At 36.1% G+C, this 18,201-nt stretch overlaps 4 protein-coding genes and 1 pseudogene across 6 annotated transcripts; 2 read left to right on the forward strand and 3 right to left on the reverse strand.

Moving 5' to 3' along the window:
- Nucleotides 1–4: 4 nt before the first annotated feature.
- Nucleotides 5–525, forward strand: LOC109128159 (putative defensin-like protein 31; annotated as a pseudogene). The gene is made up of 2 exons (XR_015575128.1): nucleotides 5–68; nucleotides 299–525. The product of XR_015575128.1 is annotated as a putative defensin-like protein 31 (transcript).
- A 1,352-nt stretch (nucleotides 526–1,877) lies between these two features.
- On the reverse strand, nucleotides 1,878–2,668 carry LOC104730436 (uncharacterized). The gene has a single exon (XM_010449597.2). It carries the CDS (start codon nucleotides 2,530–2,532, stop codon nucleotides 2,167–2,169), a length of 366 nt encoding a protein of 121 aa, XP_010447899.1. The 5' UTR covers nucleotides 2,533–2,668; the 3' UTR covers nucleotides 1,878–2,166.
- A 1,213-nt stretch (nucleotides 2,669–3,881) lies between these two features.
- On the reverse strand, nucleotides 3,882–4,723 carry LOC104730437 (uncharacterized). Its single transcript, XM_010449598.3, has one exon. The coding sequence runs from the start codon at nucleotides 4,581–4,583 to the stop codon at nucleotides 4,092–4,094; it is 492 nt and encodes a 163-aa protein (XP_010447900.1). The 5' UTR covers nucleotides 4,584–4,723; the 3' UTR covers nucleotides 3,882–4,091.
- Nucleotides 4,724–8,505: 3,782 nt separating this feature from the next.
- On the forward strand, nucleotides 8,506–14,150 carry LOC104730438 (peroxisomal fatty acid beta-oxidation multifunctional protein AIM1-like). Of its 2 annotated transcripts, none has more exons than XM_010449600.3 (18): nucleotides 8,506–8,739; nucleotides 8,823–8,894; nucleotides 9,066–9,128; nucleotides 9,215–9,271; nucleotides 9,376–9,443; nucleotides 9,534–9,615; nucleotides 9,733–9,788; nucleotides 9,889–10,191; nucleotides 10,335–10,421; nucleotides 11,270–11,444; nucleotides 11,670–11,791; nucleotides 11,941–12,104; nucleotides 12,189–12,443; nucleotides 12,572–12,693; nucleotides 12,767–12,888; nucleotides 12,979–13,127; nucleotides 13,375–13,513; nucleotides 13,858–14,150. In XM_010449600.3, the coding sequence occupies exons 1-18, from the start codon at nucleotides 8,643–8,645 to the stop codon at nucleotides 13,888–13,890; spliced, it is 2,166 nt and encodes a 721-aa protein (XP_010447902.2). In that variant the 5' UTR covers nucleotides 8,506–8,642; the 3' UTR covers nucleotides 13,891–14,150. The 2 variants fall into 2 exon arrangements, with proteins under 2 accessions (XP_010447902.2, XP_087335973.1); XM_087479847.1 differs by having other exon boundaries at nucleotides 8,514–8,739; nucleotides 10,335–11,178.
- A 43-nt stretch (nucleotides 14,151–14,193) lies between these two features.
- On the reverse strand, nucleotides 14,194–17,836 carry LOC104730439 (protein tesmin/TSO1-like CXC 5). The gene is made up of 8 exons (XM_010449601.3): nucleotides 17,066–17,836; nucleotides 16,663–16,770; nucleotides 16,310–16,487; nucleotides 15,873–16,211; nucleotides 15,668–15,765; nucleotides 15,496–15,590; nucleotides 15,006–15,407; nucleotides 14,194–14,914 (listed from the first exon to the last, which is right to left on the reverse strand). The coding sequence occupies exons 1-8, from the start codon at nucleotides 17,389–17,391 to the stop codon at nucleotides 14,658–14,660; spliced, it is 1,803 nt and encodes a 600-aa protein (XP_010447903.1). The 5' UTR covers nucleotides 17,392–17,836; the 3' UTR covers nucleotides 14,194–14,657.
- Between the last annotated feature and the right edge of the window lie 365 nt (nucleotides 17,837–18,201).

Genomic DNA, 18,201 nt, shown 5'->3' on the forward strand with positions numbered 1-18,201 from the left:
CAGAATGGCTTTTTCAAGCAAATGATTTTTCTTCGTGTTCTTGTGCTTGGCTGCTCTCTTGACTCCATGTATTGAAAATTAGATTGTAACTTTTAGATTTTGTATAATTGACACTATATCATTTCTCTATTCATTATTATTATAGTTGAATCAATCATATATATACGGTGTTTTTGTCACAAAACATTGGGATATTGTATTGTAATTAATAAACCAAAAGAGATATCTATGTTTTAATGTGATTCTCTCTATGTGTTTTTATATACTTCACTAACTTGTTTCCAACATATAAACCCAGATCTTGCCGAAGCTGAAGATAGGAGTAAGCTAATTCCAATAGGCCCTTGTTTGGAGATTCGGGACTGCAATCAAACATGCATTGAATCACAATTTCTAGGCGGAAAATGCATCAAATGGTATCCGGACTCCATAAAAGAAACATGTGCTTGCTTTGTAAAACCTTCTATATCACATGTTTAAGATTTATGTTGATGGTGTAAGAATATATCAAACAATAATGTTGCAACAAACAAACTGAATTTATGAAGGTTAATTTACAATGAAAATCTTGTTTGTAATCACAAACTTTCAACTAAGAAATTGACCATCGAGTTCAAAAAAATATTGATTCTCTAGTTCCTATCATTATGAAGAGATCATGCAATACCCTCGAGATCAATCTGAAACCCTTAGGAGATAAATGCATCAAGACAGGATCGAAGTCTTTACGAGCCATAATAAATTGGGATCAAGACAGGATCGAAGGAAATCTTTGTTTGTTATTCCAAAAAAAGAATGGATAGGACCGTGTTGTGCTGTCCCTCTTTGTCCAAAAAGAAATGACACATATTTCCTTCGTGTGATCGTGTATACGAGTAGTCTGGAACACGTACACTCTTCTTCTGTATTCACTAGCCTCATTCTCATGTGGTTTTTGTGAAGAACTTTTGTATTTTGTTTCAAAAAAAAAAAAAAAAAAAACTAGTTCAATTAACATATATAGCCGGACGGGTTTGATAACTCCGAATTTAACCAACGTTAATTATGAGACTCGGTGAAGGTAGTTACTAGTACTTTTTGATACCTCTAAACGGATCAATTTGTGTTGGGTTTAAAATCCAGTTTAACACACACGTTCTCGTGAATGTATATGGATATAATATAAACCTTGAAATGTTTAGAAGTGTGTTAAAATCATATAAAATGGTAATTTCTTTATGAATTTGACTAGTTAATGTTCACCTGACCCAGGGTCTGTGATGGCCGATAGAGAGAGAAAGGGGGAGTAAATGCACAAAACCTACCTCACGAGCAGTCTTTTGAATTGCAATGTCTGTAATAAATATAAAGTTTGACTGTTTGTTTTTTTGGTCAGGCTCCCCTTTAAATTGGAAGTTTGGAACTCACTACTTTCAACTTTAATATTTTCACCTAACCAAGCCAGCACCTTTTAAGTTCTTAATAATTAATTTATACGAAATTTTATTAAAATTACTTAACCGGGAATTTTCAACTTAAAATATGTAAGTGAGCTAGTTAACAGTGATAAATGTATTATTTTTGTTTGCTTTGTTACCTCCTCGTTACATATATACTTACATATATCTATATACTAATTGTCATATAAAACGAAAAAAAACTCAATTATATAAACAAGTTTTAGCTTATTTTTAGTTTACGTACTCATTTGTTTATTAAACTTATTTCCTTCGTATCTAGTCGAACTTCAAATAACTCGGGCCACCAGGTACGTTCCAAAGACATACCTCCAAGTACGTTTCAAAGACATATAGTAGAGAGCTACTTTTTTTTTCGTGTGTGTGTGATATTATGGTCATTATAGAGAGCTACTCAAAAGTCTATATATAGAGCTATAATAATGACGAAGAAAAAAGTAATCATAGATGTTGACATCATGACATGAACTCATCGAGTGAGACACTAAAAAAGAAGTCAAAAGTAGAATTTGAAAATGGACCAAGCCATGACACTACAAGACACGTACGAGACTGATTCAAAGACGCCATAATAACTTAAGACACACGTTAAAAGCTAAGATAATCGCAAAGTCCAACCCTAAAACGATATGATAGATTATTCATGACATCATCTTAAGCTAGACCTAGCTCAAGGACCGTACGAAACCTTAAAACCAATGTAACAAACTCAAGGGAAATGAAATCCTCCGGTACTTCCTCCACCGGTTCCAGCACCAATCCCACTTCCACCGCCTAAGCCACCACCGCCTAAGCCACCACCGCCTAATCCAGTGCCTGGTCCACCGCCCAAACCACCGCCTAAGCCACCAGCGCCGCCAAATCCTCCAAAACCAAGATTACCTCCAGGACCAGACACACCTCCACCAACGCCACTGAACGGAAGACCATTGTCTCCAACGCCAGTATATCCGCCACCATAACCGAGGTAGTTCTTCTGGTCAGAGAGGCCTCCAGCTGGGACATTTCTTGCGTTACAAGCTAAAGCAGAGGCTAGGGCAAAAACGAAGAAGATAGTGAAAAACCACTTCGCCATAGTGCAAGAACGGTAATTTTTTTTATTAAAACTGGAATTAAAAAGGTAGATAAGATTTTAGGTAAAATATGTTTGTTGCCTTGCCGAAGTCTGGGAGATATGTTGGGTCCTTTTAAAGGCGGAGAGACCACAAACAATAAACGTAGGCTGGTGTAGATAGTTAATGCCAATTGTAAATGCTATAACCAAACACTCTGATATCAACTTTAAGTTTATATTTACTTCAGAAAATAACTGGTTGTGACGCGGTAACTAACGTTCCGTCCCGGCTGTTCAAGTGGTTGAGCTGGTCAAACCATGTTGTTAAAAAGTTAAAAACCATATAGTATTAGAACGGCAATATATATATATATATATATTGTGGAAACTACATGATTTTTTTTTGGTTCTTTTTGTAATTTATTCATTTTTTTTTTTTTTGTGTGTCTCTTGCCTTACAAAGTGATTTTAATTTTGAAAAATGCGAATTTTGGTACACTTCAACTGGAGAAACATGAAAGTTTACTTAATCGTTATGGTTGTAGTGAATGTATTTCAATTCGTTTGTTGAGAGCTAACTGTACTACACATGCATTTACCTATTGGTGGTTGTAACTGAATTAAATTTTTCTATCACTCACTGAAAGAAAATTCTATAAGATTTTACAATTAAAATAGGTCCTAGCTTGTCTGTTTTTCAAAAACAGACATTATAAATTTATATTTAGATCAATACTACCTACATTATATGTCTCTATCATATTTTCTTTGTCAACATGTTACATGTATATATACTATGTATATGATATATTAATGCACAACAGATAAACTAATACATTTATACTATATATACATTCGTATATTACATCATAAGATACTGCACCGACTATCTAGTCTGTTGATACCTTCATAGTTGTATTAATACAGTATTGTTTCAATTAATACACTTTTTTGTTTTACCTCTAAAACTGTTTAAATAAAAATCAGTTAGATTTGGTTCAGAAGAAAATACAAAAAATTAACAGTGCACAACATGTATCAAGCTGCTTAAATATAACACTTTGACGTATATACATGATTAATTTGTTTTTTTGCTTCCTTATATATATACAGAGGATTAATTTGGTAAAGCTAATCTCGTTTATAATTTGACAAAAAATATCGTTAACAATGGTGTTTGGTTAATCTACAAAACTAATATGTTTTTTTTCTTTACATGTTGTCAGTAATATAGCTGTCAATTTGTCACGAATGAAACAAGATATAATTTTTTCTGACAACTTCGACAGATGAGTAGTGTTTGATATATTGCTGCATGCAAATTACAACTATTTCATTATCTTGGAGCACAAGCAAGTAATACAAAAAAAAACAAAAACAGAATACACTATTTATTGATAGCACAAGGTTCTCAACTCTCAAGTAATTAATAATAACAAACAGCATAACCAAAAACAAACATATATAGAAAACAAACAAAGACTCAAACATAAACATCGATAAAAGAACTTAAAACATAATAACTATGAACCTTTTGACCGATCTTTGGTTTGCAGAGAGCAAAATAAAAACGTTTAACATCAATGGTGAGGAATTACGCCACCGCAATCGCTTCCACCGCCAACTCCACCCAAACCACCACCACCGCCTATACCGCCTATACCACCTGCACCGCCGAGTCCACCTATACCACCGCCGAGTCCAGGGTCACCACCAAGACCTGAACCACCACCAAAACCTGAACCACCGCCAAAACCTGAACCACCACCTAGACCACCTACACCGCCAAGACCACCTGCACCACCGCCTAGACCACCAATTCCGCCTCCTACGCCACCAACAGGCAAGACTCCGGCGACACCACCGACTCCACCGGCGACACCACCAAGACCAGTTCCAATACCACCCACTCCACCAACTCCAGCAGCTCCACCGATGCCACCGAAAGCCACAAAGTTCTTTTGGTCGTCAAGACCAGCTCCGACATTCTTAGTTGGAGCCGGTCTTGTTGCGGTAACAGCTTGAGCCACCATGAGAGCAACCAGGAACACAGTTAAACACCTAATTGCCATCTCTTTTCCTTACTCTTTTATTTTTCTCTATTATTGTTTTTGTTTCGTGGAGAGAGTAGTGAAGAGTGTTTAGTACTTGGGGAGGTTTATATAGGAAAGTGAAGGGGTTAAAATTAGGGTTACAAAGTGACAGATGGATGAGTTGTAAATGAATGTTGGACCATCTCATCTCTTATATGTTCGATGCAAATCCCTCCACGTCAACAGTTACATTCTACTTTCCCTTATGTATACAGTAAAATAAATTTCATTTTTTTGTTTTGTTGTATATCACTTAAATAAACTCAATTTCTCATATAGTTATATATATATATATATATATATATATATATATATATATATATATATATATATGGCGATGAAATTAGTTAGAAGTAAATTACTTCGACATGTTGTAATGTTCTGACATCTTCTATATGTCTAAAAATTTATTCGGTAAACTTATGGCATATGGATCAATTCTTGGTACGTAAGGTTTCAAAATGGACTGGAGATTATGAGTTCAATTCAACAGCTAGAAAGGGGTCGAAACGTTTTTCATGCAATTTTTATCGCATTTTTTCTTTAAAAATATATACTGTATATATGTAAAGATAAGAGATACTCTATTAAATTAACTTTCTTGTCTCACTATATTTGGTGAAGTAAAAATGACGCTCATATATAGGAATTTTACCTACCAAAGGGTTTCTTGCTCGATATACAAACGCATTTAATTATGGGTCGTTTTATTACTCCCTCTGTTTCACAAAGAATGTCATTTTGACACATCTTCTTTGTTACAAAAAGAGTGTCATTTGTTGTTTTCAATGTAGTGTTAAAGATTAAATTCTCTTTTTTATCCCTATAATTTGAGCTAATTAATTAGAAAGAGAAAATTTTTAGTGTATTTATAAAGGGTAAAATAGAAATTTAGAAAATTTTCTTAATTTGTGTGCATTATGTCAAAATGACACTCTTTGTGAAACAGAGGGAGTATTACGCATGCTGATTAAAATCTCAAATACCAAAAACAAAAGAGTACCTTATGAATGAATGTACATATATGAATACAATACAAGGGCAGTAAATGAGAGCATGCAGAACATGTGGCTGCACCCAAAGGCCGAAGTAAGTAGAGAATGTAAATGCATTGAATTGGCAGGTTGGAAGACCAAAAAAGATTATTATGGAGATTAAAAAAACTTTAAAACCATAAATCAATATTTCTCGAAAAATGATGCTGCATAGCATAAATACAAATTTTGAACCCTAGCTATATAATACTAGTATGAGTTATTATAATAACCCTGCGGAAAGAAGCAAAGTTAATAGTAGGTGAGATTAGTTGCGTTTCTTAAGATAATTAATGGTTACTGCTAAAAAAGAAGATGTGGAAAACGGATCAGACTCGTGATATTTTTTTTTTTTTTTTCAGTTCTACAATATAGTCGTGTAGATGAATTAAGTAAAAAAATTGATATGTGTTTTTTCGTTGTTTAATATATATGAGATCGATAAAACACTTACAGTTTTGTTTTGCAAATTTACTAGGATTGTAAGCGATACAATGTCTTATTTCTAACTTATTTTTAGGCAAATACTCAATAGGCACCCGGACTAGGGTATACAATCCATGCTCAAAAAAGAGTTGAGAAATCTAAGTTAATCAATCACAAAGTGATACTGACGTACACACCATAAACTCTGGAATATTAAATGTGAATGAAAAAGTAAATGATCACGAGATCCGGATCAGTAGCAATATTGTTCTATATCCAAGCTCTCTCATCTCTGCGATATTAAAATGACAGCTGAAGCCAGTGAAAATTGCTGTTCGTTGGGCCTTTCTTGTAGTTGTAGTTCAGTTACATCACCTCTTTAATGCTATTTTGTCTTCATATCAAAAGATAATTCCATATAGGCTTTGAATGAAAAGACAGAAAATAGCAGATCACCCTTTAGTGTAGTCCTCCTATCACTAAGTTACCATTCAAGAAATTTTTTGTTTTTTAAAATTAATGCAGATGAACTGTGTGCAGTTTATATTTTTTTGTTTTTTTGTGATAAATGCAGGAGAAATATGTGCAGATCTGGTCTACAGCTTTTTTGATGCTATTCACCCTTGATCTGCATTTGAACTGCCAAATTTTTTATCTACTTTTATTCTGCTTGATCTGTTTGAACCACTTGATCTGCTCTACATTACATGCTTTCTCCATTCAAGGCCATACTCTTAGACTATATATAGTCTCTCTTAGGATTAATACTCGTAAACGGTTAACTACATGAAGCTTCAATTTAAATTCACTTAACATATATACTCTGGTACAGCCAATATGATATAGCACAATTGGTGTTAGTAAATCATTTTAGCGGCCTTCAGGCAGAAAAAAAAAACTACAAAAGCTTATACATACTTCTCCACATATCCTTGGTTTTGTTCGGATTTAGTTAGAGTTGTAAACATTCGTGTAACTTGTTGTATGAGGTCAATTTCTTCTGAATATAATGTTAAGTTTTATTCTTCTTCTTTAGTTGTAAAATTTTCACCTTTAAACTTGATTCCTTTGTCACTGTTTACTATTTACTTCTTAGGTTATTTTCTACTTTTTGAGCTGCTTATTCTTTTTTTTTTAAATGTCCATCTGCATACAATGGGCTCAATATATTTGTCGGTGTAGTCTAACCATTTGCCCCGAAATCACGAATTCTATTTTTAGGAGTTCCAAAACTGAAATGGTCTCTACAATTATTGGTTAATCTATATTAACATTTTTATATTAACATTTTTGAAGTACATTTTGGTTTATACCATTTAAATTTTACTTATTTTTTTTTTTACAACATTAACCCCTAAAACAATTACATAAATAGTATTGCAAAGAAACTCAAATACTAAACTTTCTTAAATTGACCAACATTTGTTACATTTATTATCATAAAATCTTAACAATATCTATACATTCCGATTTTTCCAAAAACAACTCTACCCATTAAAGTTTTAACCCATTAAATTTACAAAACTATTTTTATGGATGATACAATATCTTAAATTTAAATGATATACAACAGATTTTCCATAACAAAAGTTTACAATCTCCACAATTATATTAACATTAATAAATTTCCTAAACCGAAAATCCAATTATAAAATGTCACACTAAATATGTTGAAAACCCCCATATAATTTGGTTTATTTTTTATTTTTGAGGAATTACCAAAAAAATTAAAATTCTATTAATTATCATAAACTATATATATATTGACATGGAAAAATTGTAAACTATAAAAATATGCTAATTTGGTAAAACAATTAACATAATTAAACGTGATAAAAAAACTTATTTTGATTATTTTTTTTACGCAAAAACTTATTTTGATTTTGGTGAGACGGATTGGCATTAATCCCATATAAGGAGTTAAGTGGAACTGTTTTTTTAACACTTTTAGATGTGTACCAGGAGATAAATGTATTACTAGACTATAAATATACCAGACGGGTTAAAACTTTGAAAACACTACAAAAATCTTATACTTTGAATACTTATATCAAATACCTGTAAATTTTTATATTTTTAAAATTAATAAAACAATAATAAAATAACAAATAAATACAATATAAGTTTTAAATTTTTAAAATTAAAAATATTATCCCGCGGATTAAATCCTAGTACTTAATACATAAAAAATACAGTTTTACATAAAAAAAAAAAAGCTGTAAAAATATTGCCATATACTTTTTTTTCACCGTATATTGCCATATACTACGGAATCAGATATTTTATTTGAATATGATCCAATAGTATATAAGTAGCTGAACAGGCCCCAACAAATATTGATACCGGGCCCTGGTGACTGCAAGATTTGTATCCTTATGACGAAAATGACGAAACAACCAAGTTGGGATAGAGATATATATATATCATTCGATCACGTAACGTTTTTTACAAATGTTAACTCTTAATTGATTAAAAAGGTCCTTAAACTTATCAAAACCTGATCTTTCCTATCCAGACCGAACTAACGCCTAAAGTCTTTCACTTTTCAATCTCAGAGAGAGAGAGAACAAATTAAGCCATGGCAAAGAAGATTGGAGTAACGATGGAAGTTGGGAACGATGGTGTTGCTGTCATCACCATTACTAATCCTCCTGTTAACTCTTTGGCCAGTCCAAGTACATAAAGCTTGATCCTTTATGATTTAGATTAGATCATGAACCGAATTTTTTATTTATCCGGAATTGCTTTGAATTCTCAGTTATTGCTGGGTTGAAGGAGAAGTTTCAAGATGCGAATCAGAGGAATGATGTTAAGGCCATCGTGTTGACCGGTAAATCATAAATTGAGCTACTTTTGTTTAGATTGATTGATCTTGTAGCTAAAGATTGTGAATTTTGAACTAATATGTTAAAGGGATTTGTAAATTTGAATCCTTTTTTCTTATCATAGTTTGTTTGTTGTTATTATCTATAAGGAGATTGAATGATTTGAATCATTTCAGGGAACAATGGTAGATTCTCTGGTGGTTTTGACATCAATGTCTTCCAGCAAGTTCATAAGACTGGTATAGTTTCTTCTGTTGTTAAGTATTTATGTATAGTGAAGCATATTTGGTTTCCTGGGTTTTTTGACTATCTCTTTTATTGGTAGGGGATTTATCGCTTATGCCTGAAGTATCTGTTGAGCTCGTGTGTAACCTGATGGAAGGTATTTGTTAAGCTTCTTTTTAGTTCCAAATTTTTCTTTCCAAGGTTGATGGATTTTGTACTCCTCTCCAATGTGATTTTGATACTGTTTTCTCGTTATCAAAGACTCGAGGAAGCCGGTTGTTGCTGCAGTTGAAGGATTAGCTCTTGGTGGTGGGTTAGAACTGGCAATGGTAGGATTTTTGAGTTTAATTCCCATTGTGCTTTTTTAGAGTGTCCTTTGATATTCTTTTTAAATAGTGTTGATTTATCTGGCACTTTAGGCGTGTCATGCCCGAGTTGCTGCTCCGAAAGCTCAACTAGGCTTACCAGAACTAACACTTGGAGTTATTCCAGGTTTTGGAGGTATGGGATATTTTTTGTTCAACTTGGTATTTTTTTAAATGAACAAGACAATTTGTTGGATAGTTGTTGTTTATCAATGGATAGTGTAAATAATCAAAGCTAATTTTGTCTATGAAGGAACCCAACGTCTTCCAAGGTTAGTAGGCCTTGCAAAAGCAACTGATATGATACTGGTAGGGATGGCGTTTTTTTTTGCAGTTACCAACAGTTCCATTACCAAGTTGATTTGCTTGGCTGATTATCTTGTTCAACTGTATACTGGTATTTTGGTAGCTTTCGAAGTCAATATTGTCAGAAGAGGGTCATAAACTGGGTCTCGTTGATGCTTTGGTGCCACCTGGAGATTTGTTGAGCGCGTCCAGAAAGTGGGCTCTAGACATTGCTGATGGACGTAAACCGTTTTTGCGATCACTGCACAGGACCGACAAAATTGGTTCTTTATCTGAAGCTCGTGCTATATTGAAGAATTCAAGACAGCTAGCCAAGAAGATAGCCCCAAATATGCCTCAACACCATGCTTGCATTGAGGTCATTGAAGAAGGAATCGTCCATGGAGGATATAGTGGGGTTCTTAAGGTATGATTATGATTCGACGTTTACTCTATTTCTCAACTTTACTGAATTACTCTAGTTTTTCACAAAAATCTATCAATTGCTTAGGTTGATTACTTGGGGGTAATTTTCTAGTTGGTTATGTACTTAAACTCTTTGATTCGCAGGAAGCAGAAGTTTTCAAACAGCTAGTACTGTCAGACACCGCAAAGGGTCTTGTTCATGTTTTCTTCGCTCAACGTGCAACATCAAAAGTTGTTATAATATGAACTCCGTGAGTTTGACCTGCAATACTCTGCCACGCTGGAATCGCCGATTGTCAGGGTTCGCAGTTCTGTGTCGTACTGCATAGCACGAGCATCCTTGTTGTCGCGGAATAGTTCTTCGATGGTGAGCCAAAGTTCACGAGCCGTAGCTTTGGTTTTGAGAACCGTGTCGAGGATCAATTCTGAGATTGTGCCGTAGATCCACATTTTGACTAAGCCATCGTGTTCCGTCCACTGCTGTTGTGTCGCCGGAGTTGCAGTAGATGTGCCGTCGAGATGGCCGAGAACGCCGAAGGTGAGACAGTGGGTCTCAAACAATTCTCTCCAGACGTCGTAGTTCATTTTGGACATGTCAAGGGTGATTGGGATGTACGCCTTGATCTGAGAAATACCGAATGGTTTGTCGGTTTTCTGTGTTGCGTCGGCCATGCTTAGAGATGGGACGGCGGATAAAAAATGGAAAACAAGGGGGAAGAGTGAGAAGAAGATGAGAAAACAGGGGATGAGGAAGAGAAACAGAGCAAAGAAGAAAGAAGAGGGCGGAGATGGATCGAGCAAACAACTAGCAGTAGGCTAGGGCTTCTGATACCATGTTATAATATGAACTCCGTGAGTATTAACATTAACCGAAGGACAGTATTTATAGAGTACAACATGATGATAGAATCATATCTATGCTGAGAGGATATTCTATATTCACATATATCCAAGATCCCTAGAGGATCGTAACTGTCTACTAACAAAAGTAAGATTGACATACATTGTGTTTATTTCACCTAGCACTTCTACTTTCCACATTTAGTGTTCATCCTGAGAATCTATTAAACACTTATCAGGTGCCTAATGTTACTGACGTTGGATTGAAACCGAGGCCGATAAAAAAAGTTGCAATTATTGGTGGAGGTTTGATGGGTTCTGGCATCGCTACGGCTCTACTTCTAAGCAATATCAGAGTTTTGCTCAAAGAAATAAATACTGAATACCTTATGAAGGGAATAAAATCAGTTGAAGGTTATCATTTTATCCATTACATATCCAGTTGTTATTTTACAGAAGTATTATCTTGGTCACATACCAAAAATTTGAACTGTTGTCTACGTTGAGCCAGCCCAAAATAGAAAAGAGTATTAAGCCAAAAGAAGCATCCATAGCATATGATGAAACAATAGATTATATGATTTATTACTGTTCCTGTTTACAGTAGATGCAATAAAGTTAGTTTTTTTCTTGTGACAGCAAATATCAAAGGCTTGGTATCTAGGGGGAAACTAACGCAAGATAAAGCAGGAAAGGCCCTCTCTTTGCTCAAGGGAGTGCTGGATTACACAGAATTCAAAGATGTGGACATGGTCATAGAGGTCTGCCTTCAATTTCAGTTATCTACTTTGGTGTTATCTGTCGTTCTCTTTAGTTTCAAGTATATCCAAATCCAGATAGTCTAAAGAGAGGGTCAATTAGTATACATGTCTTCTTACTATAAGGCCTTGCTTCTGGTACCATTTCTCAGGCAGTGATTGAAAACATTCAGTTGAAACAAAGCATATTCAAAGAACTCGAAAAGGTCTGTTCACCCCATTGCATTTTGGCGAGTAATACATCTACTATCGACCTCGACGTAATTGGGGAAAAGACTAACTCAAAAGATCGCATTGTTGGTGCACATTTCTTCAGGTCATTCTGTGTTACCAATGCTTTAAGATTTTTATGCTTTTTTCATATGTTTAGTGTAATTTACAAAGGTTTGTCTTTTTATAGCCCTGCCCATCTGATGACCCTTCTTGAGATTGTTCGTTCGAAGAACACTTCTGCTCAGGTGATTCTGGATCTCATGGCGGTTGGAAAGGCCATAAAGAAAGTTCCCGTGGTGGTTGGAAACTGCATAGGGTTTGCAGTGAACAAGACATTCTTTCCATATGCACAAGCTGCACATATGTTGACCAATCTAGGTGTTGACTTGTTCAGAATCGACAGCGTCATTACCTCTTTTGGCTTGCCGTTGGGCCCATTCCAGTAACTCTCTCCCTCTTCATTTTGTTATATACACTTTCTGTGAGGTGTGTCAGTTTGTGTTTCTGTTGCTGTATGGCTATTTCAGCAACTAAAGAAAGCTTTATTTTCTTGGATGGCTCAATCCTCAGGCTTGGTGATTTGGCTGGACACGGGATTGGATTAGCAGTTGGGCCTATATATGCCAAGGTCTATGGTGATCGCATGTTCAACTCTCCACTGACTGAGCTTCTTCTTAAGAGCGGGCGAAACGGTATGCGTTGCTCTTACTTTTGTAAATTCCTAATGTGTTATGTGTGCCAACCTTTTAACATTTGCGGCTTCAGGAAAAATCAACGGGAGAGGATTCTACATATACGAAAAGGGAAGCAAACCAAAACCTGATCCTCAAGTGCTTTCGATTGTTGAGGAATCAAGGAAGCTGACCAATATCATGCCTGGTGGGAAGGTAAAAAATAAAAGAAGAAGAGGTCTTACAAACTATACATAGTTCTTTGGTATTTTTCAAAATTAATGCAGTCTTGTCCTTCATTTGCAGCCTAGATCAGTATCTGACAAAGAAATTGTAGAGATGATCTTATTCCCTGTGGTTAATGAGGCATGCCGTGTCCTAGATGAAGGAGTTGTGATCAGAGCCGCAGACTTGGACATTGCGTCTGTCCTTGGAATGAGTTTTCCTTCTTACCGGTGAGGATTCTAAGTCATACATCTTCATAAATCAAAAGGGAGCTTTTTGTGAAATTCATTGCCTCTGGTCTAATCTTATGCATTTGCACTTCCAACAAATATCCATTGTTTCATCTGGTTGAGTCTCTCGGATCATTTACTAACATTGTCAATATCCACAAAAATTTTCTCTTTGTTTTGTTTGCAACTGAAATGTTAGGTAATGATTATCTCTTATGGTAAGCATTTTTCTTTTAACCTGTTGCAGCGGAGGAATTGTTTTCTGGGCAGACATGGTTGGACCAAAGTACATATATGAAAGGCTCAAGAGATTGTCAGAGACGTATGGCGGTTTTTTCAAACCGTCAAGGTATCTGGAGGAAAGAGCAATGAAAGGAATGCTTTTGGTAAGGTCTCTCCACTTTCTTTTACAATTTATGATGTGTCAAGAGAACACAGTACCAACCAAGTTCTCTTATTGACTAACCGATTAAACAATATGAGGATAAAATTTAGGGTGATTCATCTGCTGCAAGGGACTATCGTTAGATTTTGGGTTGAAGTTTAGCATTAACTATGTCGAATTGTTTCTGTAGTTTAGCTAGAACAAAAAAGATCTGCATAAAGTTTTTGAGAAAACAGTAGATAGTAATGAATTAGTAGAGCTATGAAGGAACTGTTTCCAAGCTTATGAATGCAGTACTAGTCCGGTTTATTATTTCATAATAAAAATTCTGGTTTCTGGCTGCAGAGTGAATCGCAATCGTCGAGGTCTCGAATGTGAAGCCTTTGAACAACCGTATGCTGGAGGAGAGGCTGAAGGTGGTAGTCACTAAGTGAGAATAAATCAGTCTCTCTCGTTGTTTCTAAGTTAAAATGCTATTTTAAGGTGTTTCTTGTAGAAACTCGAAGTTATTAACTGTTTTATGTTCTTAATAAATGTTTGTAGTGATGTCAATTCACATATATATGTTCGTTTGTTATGAGAAAATATAGGAAAAATATTGGAATGAGCTAATAAAGTTAATTTTTATCTACCACAAAGTATATTATGTATGATTTGTTAAGTCAGGAAGAAGATATCTTCTTTCAAAATAGGTTTTATTCTTATATATTACTTTCAAATCAAATCCTACAGAGGCTGATTGAGAAACATCTCAAATACAGTAAATAAGGATGTTCTACAGAACAATCGCCAGAAAAAGTAATACTGAATAAAAACCACTAACAAAAAAAACTCGTGTAGTAAAGAAACAAAAGCTCTCAATAATCTACACCAGCCACAGGGGCTTCAAAGAGGAGACTTTATAAGAAAAGAAAGAGAAAAGCGAGAAGAAAGATAACGACACAATAAAAGCTTGTGTCTATTACTCTCTCTAATCACCTGCCAATGCGCTGAAGCCACACAACCGCCAGTGAGAAAGAAAAATTATGGTGGTATTGCATTACCTCTGATAACATAGAGCGGTGGTGAGGCAGATTTCAACTTCTTGTTTGTGTTCTCTCTGGTAAGTTATTTTTCTGTCCTAGGTAGAGTATAATCTATTTGATTCAGGGGTCTTTCTTCTCTGATAAAGCTGGAGGTTTAGTATGATGATGGTGTGTGTTTGTTGTTGTTGCTGCTGCTGGTGATGATGATGTTGTGTTCATCAGCTGCATAGGCTGTGGTTTGTTGACTGTAGGTTGAGAAGTTGTTCGTGAAGCTCCATTCACAACTGGTACTTGCTGCTGGATCCCATTTTCGGTTTTCACAGTTGCGGTGGCAGGTGGCTGTAGATGCCTTCTTGCTAAAGATAAACACTTTGATTCTGCAAACAAACAAACTTGACTAATTTTATAACTTTAGAGAAGATTGTTCGTTGATGAAAACTCTGTGTGAGTGACACACAAAATCTTTACCTTTTAATTCTGCGTAAGAGATAAGTCGACTAAGGCAATCTCTGAATTTGGTTAACACCACTTTCTCTTGCTCTGCGTATATCTCTGACTGGCCCTGTGAGTTTGTTCCACAGCCACCGGGGTCTACTGAACCATTAGGTGGAGCTGCTGATACCATGAAGATAGTGTCTTGTTCATCGCACATCAAAGCCAAAGTTGCTGGAGATAGCGGCTTCGCTTTAGAGGCATCAGCACCATCTGAATTAGAATCATCTGGTCCAGACTTATCAGCTTGATTTCCATCAGCTGCAACCATCTCCACATCAGCTGCATCTTTATTGTCTTGGGAGTGATCTTGTGCAGAAGAAGCTAAAGAAGTGTTTGTTTGATCTTCCACTCGATTTTCTTTTTCCTTCCTTTGATCTGAGAAAATTTTGAAGGAGAGATCAATGAACAATATACACATGGATCTAAAACCGCAGCAATACAGAGTTGTTACTCGAATTCTTACCAGTGAATGTCTTGGCAGCTTCTCCGGCTACAGCGACCAAAACAGAACAAAGCGCTTTCACATCCTGTGGTTGGATTATATCTGCTAAGAGAGACCTTAAAAGAAGCATAAAAAGTCAGTTTTTTGAAGTTCTTGGATTAGCAAAATAACTTGTGACCGCTAGAAATCTCACCTATATACAAACTTTGATGGAACTGACGATGCATTGCCACCAGCACGAGAAACAGGTGACGGAGATGTGCCTGGGCCAGTAGTTCTTCCACTATTTACCTAATACAAAAATAAATAAGACTTTACTTCACTAAGCAACAGCATAAAAAAGGATATAATCAGTTCCATATATGGAAAGCCCAAATGCTAAAATGGTATCTTGGTACCTGTGGAAACTGGCCTTTGGTTGCTTGGTTGAACAAAATATCTTGACCTTTCCGTCTCTTAGGTGCTGGAGAAGGAGCAAAGCCAGAAGAACCGACAGCACCAGTAATGGCTGCATTTGCTGCTTGTTGGAGATACGTCAAGTGGTTGGCATGTTCACCGTGAAACAGAGCTTGTCTCTCTTCACTTCCTTCAAAGTTTTTGCAATCCAAGCATCTACAGTTCTCAGAACAAAGAATGTTTGCTTGAAAGCACTCACAATACTTCTTAAGACATCCCGATTTCTTGCAGTGGCAACCTTTGTTATGTTTCCCTAACAACACAACTTCACCAACGTCTTCCTGCAAAGACAAATCAACAGTTTAAACATCCCAAAATAACTTAGAAGTCAAAGAACTCTCCCATGATCTATAAAACAAGTTTCATCAGGGTCACGTACCCTTTTATCCCGAGCACCATGTGGACTGCTAGCAATCTTAGGCCTGAACGCATATGGATTCCGGTCCAGAGTTGCTTCCACAGCTTCTCGTCTAGCCGGTTCATTATCAACATTGTTGAAACAATTTACACAGTTACAACCGTCACAATATGTTCCGGATGCAAAGCATTCACAGTACCTGATAAGATAGTGCACAGTGTAAAGCCGAATCAGAAACTGTGATGCACAAATCCACATTTGGTTAACTCAGAAAACTAAGACTTTGAGTTTCTTAGACATGCAGCCGCAAAAAGGGAAAGATATGAACATGCAATCAACTAAACATGTCACCCCAGAAACTAAAGACGACTTACAGTTTCAAGCAGCGCGAGTGTTTACAGTTACACTGCTTCTTCTTCTGAGGGGTTCCATCTCTAGCTTCCACTATAGGCCTTGGTCTAGCTATTGGCGATTCCGGCATTCTGCCAAAAAATAAAAGAAGAGAATGAAATTTTGAATTTTCTTTCATAAAACCTTACTTAAAAGGTGAATGCGAGTTCTATAAATCTTAACCATTGGACACAAAACCATTTAAACTAGTTTCACCAATTTCACCAAATAGTCTAAAAGGATTAAACTTTAAACTAATTTCATGATCCCCAATCAAACTTGTACAAACCCAATTGAGCTAAGATCACAACTGACTATAATCTCCCAACCCAGAAACCAAAAATTTGAAATTTACATCACATAAACCTCAAACAGATAAAAACTTACGGATGCCTGATTGGCGCGTTAAGGATTAGTGCTTGAGACGGCAGAATCTGTGTCGTCGCCACTGGTAACGTCGGTCGTACCTGACCGATTGCTATAGTCATACCAGGCCGTATCGTCGAAGGGACAGTAGGAGTATTAACGATGGGTTTCACCGACGCCGTAGCTGCGACGGTAGGAGCAGCCGTGGCAGCTGGTGCTTTAGACAGTGAATGTTCATCGGAGCCACCAGTGAAGTCGAGCTGCCTCGCTGGATTCTTCGCCGGAAAACCCTCTTCAACACCGTCCTTTTTTGGCGGGAATTCGCCTCCTCCACCGCCTTCAGCCATCCTCACAGATATTCAAATCTCGGATTTTTCAAAAAAAAACCCAGAAATTTTCCTTTTTTCCCACAGCGGAGGAAAAGAAAAAAGCAAAGAGAAGAAAATTCACACAAATCAGCTCACAAAATCGAGATCCGAATCTCGCCGGAGCGAGAAAAATCACAAACCGATTCGGCGGCTGTTAAAAAGCTCCAGACTTTGAATTTGATCCGCGTAGAGAGAGAAAAAGGGATAAGCTTTTCCAAAGATGAGAATTAGGGTTTTATTGGGTTTTTAGCTCTCTAGACAACGAAGAAGATGAAGATGAAGAGGAAGCCCTCAGAAGAATTTGGTGAAATTAAAAACAAAAACAAGAAAAAAAAAAAATTAAAAGCAAAAAAAATACTTTCGGTTTTGTTCCTTCTTCGTCTGGGCTTTCTTCTCTCCTCCTCCCTCTCTCTCAACATGATTTTGAAATTTCAATTTTTCTTGGATTATATTGAACGGTTGGATTTGCGTGGCAATCTCATCGTACGGTTATCCTTTAATACGACGATCCAACGATTCGAATTCATAAATGCTTTAGGTTTTGTTCTCTTCGAACCGTCCGATCTACAATGAAGCAAATATCCAAAAAGCCCTTTAATATGTGTGTTTACGGATTTCAGCCAATTGGAGACTGACACGTAGACAGACCCACTCGTGACTCACACAGTACAAAACTACAACACCTTGTCAAGGGGAAGCTGAAACGGAAGGGGCCCTTAATATTTTCGATTTCGGCCCCAAACTTTCTTTTTACTTACGAAAGAGCACCAAAATTGTTTCTTTGTTTTT

The sequence above is a fragment of the Camelina sativa genome, chromosome 12, assembly GCF_030686135.1.
Source record: "Camelina sativa cultivar CO46 ecotype springtype chromosome 12, ASM3068613v1".
NCBI classification, from domain to species: Eukaryota; Viridiplantae; Streptophyta; class Magnoliopsida; order Brassicales; family Brassicaceae; genus Camelina; species Camelina sativa.